The sequence below is a fragment of the Lepisma saccharinum genome, chromosome 6 (assembly GCF_977018435.1).
Source record: "Lepisma saccharinum chromosome 6, izLepSacc3.1, whole genome shotgun sequence".
Classification (NCBI taxonomy): Eukaryota; Metazoa; Arthropoda; class Insecta; order Zygentoma; family Lepismatidae; genus Lepisma; species Lepisma saccharinum.
Genome location: NC_139234.1, coordinates 36,865,124 through 36,881,251, shown reverse-complemented (window position 1 = coordinate 36,881,251; position 16,128 = coordinate 36,865,124). Strand labels below are relative to the sequence as shown.

Below are 16,128 nucleotides of genomic sequence, written 5' to 3'. Positions count from 1 at the left end.
TAATGTGGCAAACAGCAGGGCAGTGACGTAGCGAGAATGATAGGTTTGAGGAGCCAAAATTGAATACACAATAGTATAAACAAGTGTGTGTGTGTGTATATATAAAATATATACACACACATATGCATACATACACGAGAGAGAGAGAGAGAGAGAGAGCTAGAGCTAGCTTAATACATGTCTTATAAATTATATATTGTTTTCTATATTTTTATAGTACGATATCCATTTCATAATATATTGACTACACTTGTGCCACATAGCTTTTCATTGATATGTAGCAGTAGTTTTTTAATAATAATAATACTTTAATGTTTTATCATTACATTTATATTTAATCTAGTCTATATCCCAACAAGTATAAAAACTAAACGATGATATTCATGAAAAGTTAAAAAAAAATTGGAGGTTAATTTCAAACTTCCTCTAAGCCATGAAAAATTGGGGGGAGGCATGGGAAAGTTTCGGGGAGCGAGTGCACACACCCCTCCCTATTGAAGGAGGAGGCTGGTCTTTAGAAATAGAAGTTTGGATGTGTTTATTAATATGTAAACAAGAAATTTAATATTTTCTATTCTGGAAACAACAGAAGAAAATAATGACTTATTTTTGTCCACGGTGGCCGCGGTGGCTCAGTCGGTAACGCGTCTGACTACCATGCTAAAGGTCCCGGGTTCGATCCCCGGCCGGTTCAAATCCGGGAACTTTTCTAACGATGGAAGCGGCTCCGGCGCCCACCCAGCGTCGAATAACATGGGTACCTGGGGGAAACCCTGGGGGGTAAAGGCGGTCAGGAGCGTGATGCTGATCACATCACCCCCACTCACGACCGGATCAAGAAAGTGTGGGACGTTACCCCCACACCCCCTATACGCCTTCATGGCGTGGTGCTATGCACAGGGGAACACTTTACTTCACTTTTTTTTTTTTTTTTTTTTTTTGTCCACAGGAGACGCGCAGTCATGAGTTACAAGACGACTTGGGATGTTCCTGAGGAACGTGATGAGGTATCGAGGATGGCAACAGCATATTTGTATAAGCGAGCAGTTGATACAGCAGGTGGATTTATCGTAAACGGGACTGTTGCTGGAGCATTATGCCACTGGACATTGGTCCTTGAGTTTGAAGGTGAAGATTGGAGAACGGCAGAAGGTTAGTATCAACCATACCCCTCCCAAAACGGATGACTAAGAATTATAAAAATATTGAAAGCATTATATTAGATCTACAAGAAACAAAAAACAAAAAAAATGTTCGACTAATCCTTGAATACGTAGTTAAATAATAAACCTACGTTCAGCACAAATATACAGGGTGTTCCATTTACAACGCAACTCTCATGGCCGTAGGCAGGAAAAAATTTCGGGGGGGGGGGGTTCATTCATAATTGTTCCCATGGGCGTCGCCAGAAATTTGAATAATAGAAATAATAACAATAATTGTACAATAATAATTAAAATTTCATAATAATAAAACAATTTTATTTCATAATAATAATACTAATAATAATAATTATTATATTATTGTTATATCCTTAAGGGGGCTAACTCAATCCAGCAGATGAGTGAATAACCAGCACAAGTTTCTTTTTTTTTTTTTTACGTTTCATACAGTGTGTACTGAAATGCACAATTATTATACTTCGTCATTAAACTTTAGATACCTTCAAGAGAAAAGCTTTAAAAGTTGGATGAAAATTTTAGTCATAAAGTTTTTGTTGTTTGACTTTAAAATTAAATTTTTGGAATTTTGAAAAGTGTGGAACCAGTTATTCTCTTTAAAAGCTTAACCTGGTGCATGGATTGTAACCTCAATCGCGAACGTAACGCGCTACGAAACTGGAGATCCTAGGTTTGAACTCCTATCAAGGGGGATTTTCGACTTTATCGGACAGGAAATTTAAAAGCTGGAAAGGGAATTTTGGGACAATCATAAGGGAATCTTCAGTCTATATTGCTTGTGACGCAGGAGCAACACTGGAAAGATGACAGCAGAAGTGATAATGGAGGGGTCGCGGGTGGGCTACGATTCTGAGAAAAAATCCTGTTTCACTCAAGTTTCAGAATTCCAAATGTATGAAAATTCTAGCTCCATCGTTTCAACATTGTAGCCTTGTATTTTTGTGATGCTTCGGCATTGAAAATTTGTTACAGATTTTGGTTTCTGAACTTCCATTAATCCAACATGTCAGAAGTTTCGGGGGGGGTTTGAACCCTAGAAACCCCCCCTCTAAATACGGCCATGGCAGTTGGGGATAGTACAACTTTTGAACCGGAAGTGGTACACATATAATCCTTATACCAAATTGAAGCCTTGTTCATGCATATATTTTTAAACCGGGGAACAATGATTGGATTAGTGTCCACGCAGTGTTGCCAGATGTAACGGGAAGTGTAAATTATTTTTTTTACAAAGCATAAAAAATGGCACATAACACACATGTACGGACATGCCATCGGTAATTTTCAGTTTGGTTAGGTGGATTAGCTCAGCATCTATGGCAGTGAAAGAAAAAAATGTTTATTTCTACCGATAGCCAATAGGATGAGGCTTCTTTAAGGGGGAACTAGGAAAATCGTTGTTTTTAGAAATTAAGACTGTGAATTGGCAACACTGTTGGTGTTTCAGTGCCACGCTCGTCGCCATGTTGTTTACGTAAATTACATTGCATGCACTTATTCATAGTCTGCATGGTCTATGCGTAGGTGTTTGGTTTGGTTTGATTTGGTGTTTTAAGTCCACTTTATGCGCACTAAGGCTAATCGGGACTGGACCTACAGTTTAAAGTGGGATCCGAACCACTTGTGCCTCCACCGGGTATCGAACCCGGGACCCCTTGATTACAAGGCAATGACGCTACCACTGCGCCATGGGGGAGGCCCTTATATGCGTAGGTGTAAATTTGTTGTTTTGCATTGCTGGTGGCTAACTGAACAAGGGTCTTGCTACACAGGCACAACTGCAGATCCCGGTGCTTACAATGTCATTCTTGTGATTTGTCCACACACCCCCTAAATTTTCCACGAAGGCCTAATTTATGGTCATTTTGCCTCTAAATTTACCCTTATTTCTCACAGATGGAAAACTGCATAAACTCCTGATTGTCAGTAAATGATGAGAGTGTTCATATTACTTTTTATACCTTACTAAATACTATTACTTCTTATCATAAATATACAAGTAGGGGGTAAAATGATCTTTCTAATCCAAAACGAGTTGTTTGAAAGTTCCTGTTTTTGCGAGGTATTTCGGTGTGCGAGGTGAATTTCTCTCAGTTTCACGGGTGAAATTGGGAGGAATTCATGCATCATAAGCGAGTTTCTCAACTCGTCCTGGATTCTGATTGGTGGAGACAGGTCCAAGTGTGATCTATTGTGAATTAAACTTACCTCACTCACAAAAACCCGCATGCAGCTTTACAGAGTAAAGCAGCTGTGACTGAAAGGCAGAAAGTGGTGCACGGCTCTTATTGGTCGAGGCAGGTCCATGCACGATCCGTGAACTAAACTAACATCGCCCACTCACCCACACACACTATGCCTTACAGAGTAAGGCTGCTATTTAACTTGTAAGGGCTGACGGTTGCCAACACACAAGATCTATTGCAAAGTAAATTAAATGGACACAAACATCACACCAAGCCTTCCAGATAGAGTATAAGCAACTCACCTCTTGCATTTTTTTTAATATTTTATGACGGGGAAAATTAAAATACAGCTGGCAACACTGTTTGAGCTGCTTTCGACGAGCAGTGTTACCAAACTTACCTCTTTGCAACTATTTTTTTTCCTATAGGCTAAAGCTAATTCTCTACAGCTAGAAGCTGGAAACATATACACACAAAACACCCTAGTAGAGTATGCCAACTTACCTCATGTAAAAATATTACCTTGTACGGGTTTTCAAAGGTTAAATTAACATGCAACTATCGATTAGCAACATTTTTATTAGCATCTGATGGAAATAAGACGGACAGACAGAGAGAGTTAGATAGTTTATATACATTTTCCACACATATACCAGGTTTAAAAAACTAACATGCATAAACTATTTCACCCACCCCCTAGCGAACAAAATAAACTAAAAACTAACCAAAAACACACTTACTCCCATTCCTCTCCCAACAAAAACTAATTTCTCTGTTTGTTTAGAGATGGGGATCGTCTAACCTATAACAAAATAACCACAGGTTTTTGATTCTAAGTGCCAGAACATAGTGGTTTTAGACTGTAAGTTCGCTTACGGCATTTTGCGTGTCCTCAGTAATTCCCCTCTCCCCCTATCTTCTGCATAACTCTGATGTGTACTTCCTGTTTTGCGAAGAGTCGAGAACCTTCCACAGCTGTTTGTATTATATTGCATTAGATATTACATTGCAAGAGTGAGTGTATATAAAGACTAGTCTCGGACATGGACACAAATATAACGCCATGATAATTAGCTGGTGTCAAAAATTATTGCTTAACTTAAAATATTGATAAAAATTATATATTTACTGCACTGTGCTTTCTAGCGAAGGTATTATTGTAAACGATATTGTTTGTAAATGTGAATGCGAAAAGTTCAGTCTCCGGCGCCTCAGGGATTCGAATCCTGTTAGGTTAAACAGCATAAAAATTTCATCACAGACAGCAAGTAAGAGACACTTTGCGTGTACGTCACAAAGGCAATGTTATATGGACTGACAATTATTATTTTTTTTAAACAGACCTACTTATGAGTTATACCCTGTGCTGTCTTGCAATTAAAAAAAAAGTCTCTCGAGTTTGATATCTGGTGAAGGTATATGATGCCACTATAAACTGTAAACAAAATATGCAGTCCCTGGCATAAGATGGACGAAGCTTATTTCCACGTAATGAACCTTGACAGTTGTACAATCTGGCAATGAATGGATGTTTTTTGTTTTTTTTCTGATCAAAGCGGTGTGTTTCCGCTTATTTCAATGTCAGCGACCGTGCATGCGAAGAAGGAGGGAGGGGGAGACCAGAACAGATAATTCACATTTCGATTTCAATACTTTCGCTACTTACGATTTACCTGGTATCTAGAAGGTCCCATGGGCACTGGACGATCATTTAAAGATGGCTTTTGACGCATGAATTCCCCCCAATTTCACCTGTGAAACTGAGAGAAATTCATCTCGCACACCGAAATACCTCGCAAAAACAGGAAGTTTCAAACAACTCGTCTTGGATTAGAAGGAACATTTTACCCCCTACTTATACATCATATTACTTTTTTATCTTACATATAAATCTTGGGTAGTTTTAGGCTTCAGAAGATTCTGTAAGGAATCTTTGCCGAAGCATATCAAATGAGAAATATTGTATTATTTTGGAATAAAATCCTTGTTTTAATATTTTATTTTTCCTCACTCTTGTTTCCACAGTTGATTTAAACATTGTGTATTATTTATCACTCTACAGGAGTGCAAGATGAGCATGGCGTTATTGTTCCTAAGTATACAAAGCAACGCCCAATTGGATTTCGGAACCAAAATAAACTTGGACAAACACGAATGTCTCCATTGATGCTACGAAGATATGTATGGAATCATTCATGTAATGGAAAGGAATATTGCACGATGACAAACAACTGTCAACTGTGGATCATTTCTTTGTGTAAAGAATTCAGCACTGAAATTGCCAATAAGATAGATCCTCATGTCACTGTTACGGAGACTGGTGTGTTTGCAGTAGCCTATCCTTTGCTTGGTTTTGCAGCTCACATTGTGGTAAAACTTGCTTTTGCGGCATTTGGTATACCTCCTCTTGTATGATCTGAATAATTTCTTACTTCTGAAAGTATAATCAATTTATGGCAATAAAATTGAAAATATAACATACCTAAAATGTCAGCCCTTGATATGCATGTACTGTGTAGCACATATACTGTACGGGTACATATAGGCTTGACTTATAACCATAATTGTTGAAAAAATGTATTTTTAAAATAATTTCAAATGAATGACTGGCTTTATATAATTATGTATCCAAGAATATACCGGGTAATCCGTTTGAGATGTCAAAATAGTAAACCTTTATACACAAGAGGTTAATGTACGTATCTGTGAGCAGTTTGTTGTAATATAAGCAGAAAGGATGTAAGTTTCGAATGAGTGGAGGTTTACAGACTTCAGCCACATGGCGGCGCTAATGTGCATGGTAACAAAGGTGGTGATCACGTCACAACAGCGCGCACAGTATGTCTTATGGTATACGAAATTTTCGAGTATTACATGCATGCTACTGCTGCCACGCAGCTGAAGACTGTAAACCTCCACTCACTCGAAACTTACATCCTTTCTGCTTATATTACAACAAACTGCCCAGAAATACGTACATTAACCTCTTGTATATAACGGTTTACTTTTCTGACATCTAAACGGATCACGCGGTATTATATACACAAATGTATACTTCTTGGATATTGTGATATTTTATTTATTTTTGTAAGAGTTTAAGTTTTGGTTTTTCAAAAGCTTGACATTTGAAACACCAGCGATTTCACGATGGGTAATATTAAACCAGTAGCTAATAAATACCAATTTCTGTACAAAATGGAGTTACTACCCTGAACTTTGTGACATATTTGTGAAGTATCATTCTGTACTGTGTAAATGCACTCTAAAATATTGTATAAACAGATAGACAAGGCATGTTACGACTTCCTGCTAATGTCTTGTAGTCTGCAAGAAATAAATATCCTATGTGTGAGAAGGTCCTGAGGAAATGAGAATAGTCAATTCAATTGTCTCCCCTACTTTTTCAGTAATTGTTTTTCATATTTTGATATGTTTATAATAAAACGATATTTCATGATCTGTTTTTGTGCCAATACTTTTGCTCAATTTAATAAAATTTTTAAAAGGCAAACAATGAATTTTTTATTTCCAAGTTTGTTTTTCGGATCTGTGCATCATCTTAAATCCTAAACTGATTTGAACATTTGCAGATAGTCTTTTTTGTTTTTTTTTAGTTCACTATTTTCAACCGTTGTTCAAATAAGTTCATACAGTGAAAAATATTATTCGTTCTGCTCTGTAATGTACAAACTTATGTTTTAGTTTGTTTATATGCAGGTTTTCTTTTCTCGCATTTTCGTATCTATTATTTCGAGATCTTTATTTGTAAAAAAGTTTGTTTCAAGTCCAATTTGTGCACAGGTAGGATAATCGGGACTGGTCGTCAGAGTGCTTAGGAAAGCGGGAATTAAAACTTACAGGAAGGGAGGGAGAAGCATCTTAGGAATAGCGAAGAATGCAAGCAAGAAAAAGGAGAACAGAGAAGAGGAAGGGGAAGGGATTATCTACGAAGTGAAATGTAAAGAATGTCAGAGTGTGTACATAGGAGAAACGAAAAAAAGGCTGAAAGACAGGTTGAAACAACATAGGGATGATGTACGACTTAAGAGAGAGAGAAATGCATTATTTAAACACACGAGAGAAACAGGACGTGACATAGAGTGGGATGAGGCTAAGCAGATAGGAAGGGAGAAGAGAATGCTAGTGAGAAAATGGAAGGAAGCCAAGGAAATAGAGAAGAAAGGTGAAGAAGACATAATGAAATGGAATGGGGGATTGAAGTTAAACAAAGAATGGAAGAAGGTGTTAGAAAGAGTGGAAAGGACAAGAGAGAAAGAGGAGAGGGGAGAAAAATGAAGGAAAAAGAGCGTGAGATATTCTATATGAATATCTCTTCACATTATATATGAAAGTAATTATGTTTAGCCTTTTAGGTGAGAGTACAGTTGGAAAGTGAAAGCCACCTGCTAGAAAGTTCCTAACAACTTTCTAATAGTCTGGAGGGAGTAATGTTTGTGTATATATAATGCCTTTTTGTGTATCTTGTTACTTTTGTACTTGATACAGAGTCTGATGAAGACCTTGCTAGAAGGTTGAAACGTTACGTTTTAGTTTATGTTTTTAATAAAATAAATTACTGCCTTGGTCAGCATATTTAGTTTTTCATAATCATGGAAACAAGGCTTAATGGTGTTATAATTGGTCGTCAGAGCCGTAGCTAGAGATTTCTGCGACCGGGGCGAGAATAAAATTCGGCGCCTCCTACACTCGCCTTGTTGAACTTCTGCCATTGTTTTTTTTTTTTTTTTTTAAGGGAGGGGTGGAAGCATTTGTTGTTGTGCCTTACTTAAATAATGTCGTTCATTCAAATTGACGTTTCATTTATGCTAATGATTGTAGTAATTGTATGTAATTATAGCAATCACAACTACCGAGTTGTTTGTACGTACGTATACACGTATTCTTATGAATCAAGGATCATTGTTGACCTCTCGGTGTTCGATGATAAAATATCCTAGAAATGAAATAATCAGCAAAAAAAATATATATATATCTTACCATATGAATAGCATATACAGGGTGTCATTTTAATGGCGCCCACGGACCACGGAAACTTATAGAGGACATCAAAACAAACAACTTTTCTCTGTAACATTTTTCTTGTTGGTGCATCGTTTCAGGGCTACAGTCGTTCAAAAAAGACCGTTTTGCAGCCTGAATGCTGGCAACCACGCACAACATTTGATTGCATTTGTGACGTCATATCCCGTCGTGAAGCGATGCGTTCCAGGGTTGACAGGAACACACATATTCTATGAAAAATGACATAGCTACAATCAGCCATATTTATGTACCGTAAGACAAAATTAGAAAACACGTTCTGTAACCTAACAAGAAGTAAACAAACGATACGAAAAATGGTACAAACGAAATAGAATTCAAATGGAAATAGCCATATCGAATTTTGTCTCGGCTTGGATGTCAAATATTTGCAAATCTAGTTACTAAGTTGGCATCTACAATTTAGTCTGTCCAATTCGTCTTTCTGATACTAGTTGTCTGTGACACACTGAACAGGCAAAATACAAATGAAAGCACTCAAAATTCCAAAGGCAAGTAACACATAATATAATGTATATTCAGGGCATTACGAGGCAAGTGGCAAAAATGGTTGAAAATACAGGGATATAAGTAGTAGTAATACAAGCTCTCCGACGACTGTGTTTATCTATGTACCGGATACACATGTAATAGTTTGCAACTCTGAACAGGGAAGTATATTCGCTACTGATTCATCATTACAATGTTAATGTGGTTGTACGTGTTTTAGTCGTACTGTAACAACGTGAACCTCGGATACTTCCTTATCAGCACAAAAGTACACAAACGTGCAGATATCAACCTTGCAACGAGATTTGCAAAGCTGGGCGTAAACAGTCACATGTAAGCTGTAAATCCAATAAAATTTATTGTTGTTCATATTTGACGTGTAGGCTGAGACAAAATCCGATATTGACACTTCATTTTGAATACGTTTTTTTTTACTATTTCTCATTCGTTGGTTCACTTGCCTCTTCCCCTGAGATGACTGCTGATCTTCTGGTTGGTAGGCTATGATGTTCGGTCTACTGGACGCGTTTCTCGCTTCGTTTTACAGCTAATAATGTGGTTGGTAGTTTGTCATTTTTCACAAAATTTGTGTGTTCCTTGCAACCGTGCGCCGTTTCGCTGCAGGAAATGACGCCACAGATACGATCAAATGTTGGGTTGGGTTGGCAGCATCCAGGCGGCAGAACGGTCTTTTTTTGAACGGCTGTAGCATCAAATCGACGCACCAACGAGCAAAATGTTACCGAGGAAAGTTGTTTGTTTTGCAGTCCTCATACGAATCTGTGGATTGTGGGCGCCATTAAAATGACACCCTGTATATTTCTTAGGTATCAGAAGAATCTAAGAAAGATCATTAATGTAATGTTTTTATAAAATACATGAAACGCTTTCAAATTCCCTGCAAAGTTATTGTACAAACTAGCTAAAATCATTCAGTATTAATGTAATGTTTATAATGTAAAACCAATTTACACTGCAAAATGTTATACTGATCTGAAATCAACAACAATAAAAACAAAAACGTATTAAGAACTACAATCAGTACATGATTATTTGAAAATTCTCCTGTAGGAACATACTAGCTACAGTTTCACTCTTCTTGCCTTACAAGCAGCAAAGTCATTAATAACATCATCGAACACAAGTGATTGAACTCTGTACTTCTCAACAGACAAAATAGCCAAGTTAGTCAGCTTTTCTTGACTCAAGGAAGAACGCAAGTAATTCTTTATAAACTTGAGCTTACTAAAACTCCTTACACAAGATGCAACAGACGAAGGTAGAGTTAAATATAGTTTCAGTGCAGTGACAAAATTTCGGTACAACTCAATGCATGATATTTTATGAATGAATGAGAGAGAGTAGCAAGTGGTGACAATTCAGACAAGCATTCCCAGTGAATATCTAAAAAAATGCTTGAGCATGATGCTTAAAGAACAACAGCTCATGAGGTAACTCACTACCGTTGATATCCTCGGGGTATAATAAAGCCAGATCAAAGACTCCCTTTCTCAATGTTTCATCAGACATAACTGCTTGGAATAATTACAGAAAAATCCTCCAAAACTTCTTTTATTAGCTTGTATCGATCGCCTATTTGTGACAAAATTGAATCCAATGCACAAAATAAGCTCTTCCTAATTTTTTGTTCTTCATTTATGGCTACACTTTAATCTTCTGCAACTTCATCGACAAAAAATTGGTTTTCTTTTTGGGACGCTGTTCTCTACTTGCAATGTTCATATCATCGCAGATCTGTTTGTTTTTCTCAAAAGCGTTCGTCACAATTGTTTCCCGATAGGCAGACAGAAAGCTTTGCAGTTCCTGTAAGTGACTAACACCTATATCTACTGTAACAGACTTTTCTTGTAGCCGTAGGTTAAAGTCGTTAATAGCTCGAAGGATATCAGCCCAGCAGAATAAGAACACAAGAAAGTTAAACTTAATAAGGCTGTGTAGGAAGCATTTGGCACCGTGTACTGTTTCGGGTGACACAGACATCCGGAAATTGGGTACTTAGAGATTGTACTGTGTTTGCTTTTGAAGATCAACTAGTTGCTGATTGACTCTTCACAGTAATATGAACATGATTTTTTAAAACACTCCAACGATGAGTTGATTTACTGAAAAAACTGTAAACATTTTGAATTGCTCCAAATCCATTGACGGTTTCTGTGTCTGCTGACGCAGCATGAACACCAACTAAATTTAACGAATGTGATGTACAAGGAACATAGCGAACTGTTGGAAACTGCTGAGAAATGCGAGCTTCAACACCGGAGTATTTCCCCGACATATTACTGGCGTTGTCAAAGCACTGAGCACGGCCGTTTGACATGGAAAGGCCATCATTCTGAACAGAATGCAAAATGTCTTGTTGTCAGTAGTAATGAAGCCAACGAAACTTTCTTCGATTTTGCACTCCCCATCTGAAGACACTGTAACGTAACGATAAATTTGGGACATTTGCTCTTTATGACTGACATCAGGAGTCTAGTCATACAAAATGGCAAAATATTTTGCCCTTTTAATGTCTTCAATTATTGCCTGATGTACTTGATTCCCTGCTATGTGGACAAGTTCATTCTGAATTTGAGGAGATAAATATGTCACAGCAAGAGCTGATGGAGAGTGTACTATTGTTGACACCTGAGATTTTAACACATCGTCATATTTCGCCAACAACATAAATAGGTCCAATAAATTCCCATGTTGTTCTGTAGTCTCATCAGCTTTCTTCCATAAAACAACATCAGTGCCTCGTAATGCAAGATTTCTTGATGCCAGAAACAAAATACAATGTAATAGTGCCCGTAGTATATGCCTCCATTTCCCAGTTTCACTCAGAATTTGCTGTTGTAGCGCGTTGTCAATAGCAGTACTGGTCTTCAAACGTGACGATAGCTGCCTCCACTCGGCAAAAGCAGTTCTATGGAATTGTGAATTTTCGTGATCTGGAATTCGCGGATTAAGTTTACGCCAGTGTCAAAATCCTTCAGCACGGTAAAACGGGAGGCCCTAGATTTTCCTTGGTGAACGAGCAACTTGAAACGAGGCCTGAAAAGAGGCGGGTAAATGTCACCGAAGACGAGATTGATTGAGAACGCCACACATTCATTCTTGGGACGAGACATGACTGAGTCAGGTCTCATCTTGTTACTTCTCGGCACATCCAAATGAAAATGTCTTTAGCATTTTCCCTTGTTTGTTCTCATAAATGACAAATTTAGCAAATAGGAAATTTCCTGGTAACGTCCATGGTGGAATGACAAACAGGTGGATGCACGCGCATGGCTCTCAGCCATACGTCACAGCTCTGACGTCAACATAGTGGCCACAGCCAGGAGAGGGGGTGCTTTTCAGAGGGTGACAAGTGGAGTTTCCGGGTTTGTTCTTTTCTGTAGATCATTGAACTGGTGTTTCTTTTTTTGTTGTCTTCGTTTCACTTCTAGTGAGAAGAATCTAAGTGCATTGCGAAAGAAAATATGTCTAACTGTGCCTTTTACGGCTGTAGCAATCATTATAAAAAGACGAAAGGAACGAATATCAAGTATTTTGGGTTTCCTGTTAAAAAAGAAGAATTTTGTTACGAATGGGTATTGGCTTGCAGGCGGAAGAACAAAATAAACAATTTTATATCGCTCTCTCTCTCTTTATATATATATATATATATATATATATATATATATATATATATATATATATATACACACACACACACATACATATAATATATATGTGCATGTATTGTGTGCTTTCACGTATCACATTTTACGTTGCTTTTCTGCCTACTTGGGCTGATTGCCCAACACAAATACTCTTACCCAGCTCAGGATTCGAACCCGGTAACTTCCGTGGCAATATCGCGAGTCAAGAACCCGGCGCCCTCAGTCACCGAAGCGACTCACGTATATATGCAGTCTTAGGTGTGTGTATATTTACGTATATGTATTATACGTATTATACATATGTGTATATATAGGGTTATTAATGCAGTCTGTGTTATATGCTCTTTCGTGCCTCAAATTTATTTGTAAGTTCCCCGTGCATATAGTACCGTACCATGAAGGCACATTTTAGAGGTTTTAGGTGTAGGGACCCACACATTCTAGATCTCGGCCATTTAGGAGGTGATGTAATCCCTACCACGCTCCGGCAGCCTTCCCCCCATCCCCGTGGAAGGAAGTATTCTATAGAATACAGCTGGATCGCGAAACAATTATTGCACAGTGAAAACCCTTCCGTTCCCAACACATCTAATGTTTCTTCTCCCATGATCAAATGCTTACTCATTTAGGTATCTCCAGTGACGTGCCCAAGGGAGGGTTGGTGGGGTCATTACCCCATTTGACACAGTCCTTAAAAAAAAGAACGTCAAAAACAAGAAAATATGGCAAAATGAGGACTGACCACCAAAAATAGTATACGTAACCCCTTTCCCTGCCGAAAATCATTGGCACGCCACTCTTTATCTCGGACACATTTTTAAAAACAACTCACCAGAAAGTTTTATAATTTCGTATTACAGACTGAAGTAATGCACCTTTAACACGATCAAATGAATCATGAACAAGTCCTTGAATTGAACGCTTAAAAGGAAATGATGTCAGAGACAACGCCATTTTTCTCTTGGATCCAAGGTTCGGTCAAAGAATTTCTATTTAGGAATGGTTCTAATTAACACGCATTTATATCCTCAGTATATTCTAGAACGTTGCGCAGATAAATGATTTATAAATATTGCCAGAGTTCGACTCCACTTATTGAAGAACATTCCCTCTCGAGCCTTCCAGAGATTAAAAATTACAACGAATCGCTCTACTTGTGGCGATAACTTTGCTGTGCAGCTTCCAAATGCTAACAAGTCTCTACATACTGCTCAAGTTTGCTGCGACAATACTGAAAGCTCAAGAAAAGTTTACGTGCAATATTATCAACAACAGGGTTATAGAACATGCTCCGTCTTGCATTGATAAGTATTTCTCCCCTTAAATTATCGTCACATTATTCAAAAACAAAAAATCCTAGTTTTATCTAATGTAAACAGAAATATTTCCTGAAGGTGTATGTGTGTGGGGGGCTCGAGCCCCCTGATTCCCACCTTGGATACGCGCTATTAATAATAAGAGGATTATAGAACATTCTTCGTCTTGCCTCGACAATAATTTCTCCTTAAATTATCATCATAGGCCTATTATTCAAGAAGACAAATACCTAATTTTATCTAGTGTAAACTGAAACATTTCCTGGGGTGGGGGTCGAGCCACCTGATCCCCACCTTGGATACGCGCTAGTAACAATAACAGGGTTATAGAACATTCTCCGTCTTTCCTTGATAATTATTTCTCTCAAATTATCATCACATTATTCAAGAAGCCTAAATCCTAATTTTATGTAGTATAAACAGAAAAAAATCCTACAAGGGGGGGGGGGGGCTTGAGCCCCTTGATTTCCACCTTGGATACGCACTATTAACAATAACAAGGATACAGAACATTCTCCGTATTGCCTCGATAATTATTTCTCTCCATAAATTATCGTCACATTATCTTATTTCACACCACAAGAAACCAAAAACCTCATTTTATCTAGTGTAAACCGAAAACTTTCGGGGGGGCTCGAGCCCACTAAGACCTCTCCTTGGATACGTGCCTGGCTCAGTACACCATGGTTATGGTTATTCCGCGTGTTTTGAAGTTATATTGAGTCTGTAGTTGAAATTTGTCTCACGAAGAACGCTTCACTGTAAAGCGAACGGACTCCTTTCAGTCCTCTTCTGCAACGATGATGACGTCATGCGCCGGAAGGGAGAGTTTTCAGGATCGGCTTGCATCCACCTCTTTAGTCTTTACACCATGGGTAACGTCGATACCCGGTGGAGGCACATAGCGATTCGGATCCCATTTTAAACTGTAGGTCCAGTCCCAATTATCCTTTCTCTGTGGACTTATGAACAAACGATGAAATTTCCATTCCTCAAGATCACATCGGTGGGATCCATTTTCCTATGTCTGGAGATAAAGCGGATAAGGTTGGTTTCTGCCAAGGTATAGTGCTTGAAAAACATGGTCACGTGACTAGCTGCGGTTGACGCCATGCTGGCTGGAATTTTGTTTTGTTTCGGAGAGGCAGACGCAAACGCAAAGTAAGAACAATGGGCGGGAATCCTGGCTTTGTCCATTTTGAACCAAAACTTTGATGAAAAACAAGCAGCGACAGAAAGAGACATCCAATTATTTGACGTGGTAAAATTATCTTAAATTTATCTCAACATCCATACAGGATTTATGTGTGAAAAAATGTTACCTTATTGCTGCGACCACTGGCGTATAATTGTTGTGATTGCAGTTATACTGTAGGAAGCCTTAGAAAGAGTGCTTCGCGGGCTAACAGCAGATGTCGCTCGCACACTATTGCCGATACTCTCGTGTCGTCTGCTCCTCAGCCGAACAAACAGGCCGAGGTAGCAATAGGCAGAGGTCACTCACCCTTCCAGAAGGGTGCAGCAAGCTAGCTTTACGGCTGTTCGTAAACTCCAGCCAAGTCAGCCGAAGCTGGCTACATCTGTTCTTAAACTCAATCCAAGTACGGCTAGCTCCGCCCACTTCCGGCTCCCTGACGTCACGGTGACGTATCCGGCTTACTTGGCTCGTAAGATTCGTAAGCCGTTCTCGATGCGACTGAGTTGGCTGACTGCAGACGAAAACTAGCAGAAAGCACGACGCGACAGCTTTCAATGGCCGGCAATCATTTATTTGATGCCTTCGTAAGTCAGAAAGGCAGCTGAAGGAAAAGATGTAGTTAATATTATCTTATCATTCTTTCCGTAGATGTATATATATGGGAAAAATATGCAAAAACTGGTATCCGAAGAGAAAAAAGTATAAAACAATGAGAAAGTAGTTTTTGATCTGAACTGTAATGAAATAAATATTTTTGAAACCATTTCATTTACCATAATTCAACGTTATTAGTTGGTGTTAACACACGGTATACTAAACTAAATTCACCAACCAATAAAATATTACAAAATAATTATTTTTGATGTGTAGGCATACGTATGATCATTTTTTTTCGGTTATTTTTTGTGTCAATTTCTAAATCTTGTCAAAATATTCCATTAATTTATATTAATGTAGCCGAGCTTTATATAGAAGTGAGATTTAGTGCCATTTAAACCTAATACTACTTCCAAAGAAAGTCAACTGCTT

General features: G+C 38.2%; 1 protein-coding gene across 1 annotated transcript in view; it reads left to right on the top strand.

The window, feature by feature from the left end:
• The window catches only part of LOC145988697 (uncharacterized), a 69,335-nt gene extending 62,468 nt beyond the window's left edge, over positions 1-6,867 (top strand). Inside the window, exons 2-3 of the mRNA XM_083123780.1 lie at positions 950-1,152; positions 5,430-6,867. Coding sequence (XP_082979906.1) covers positions 963-1,152; positions 5,430-5,782 — 543 coding nt within the window. The 5' untranslated portion in view covers positions 950-962 and the 3' untranslated portion in view covers positions 5,783-6,867. The remainder of the gene's footprint in view (positions 1-949; positions 1,153-5,429) is intronic.
• The last annotated feature ends 9,261 nt before the right edge of the window (positions 6,868-16,128 follow it).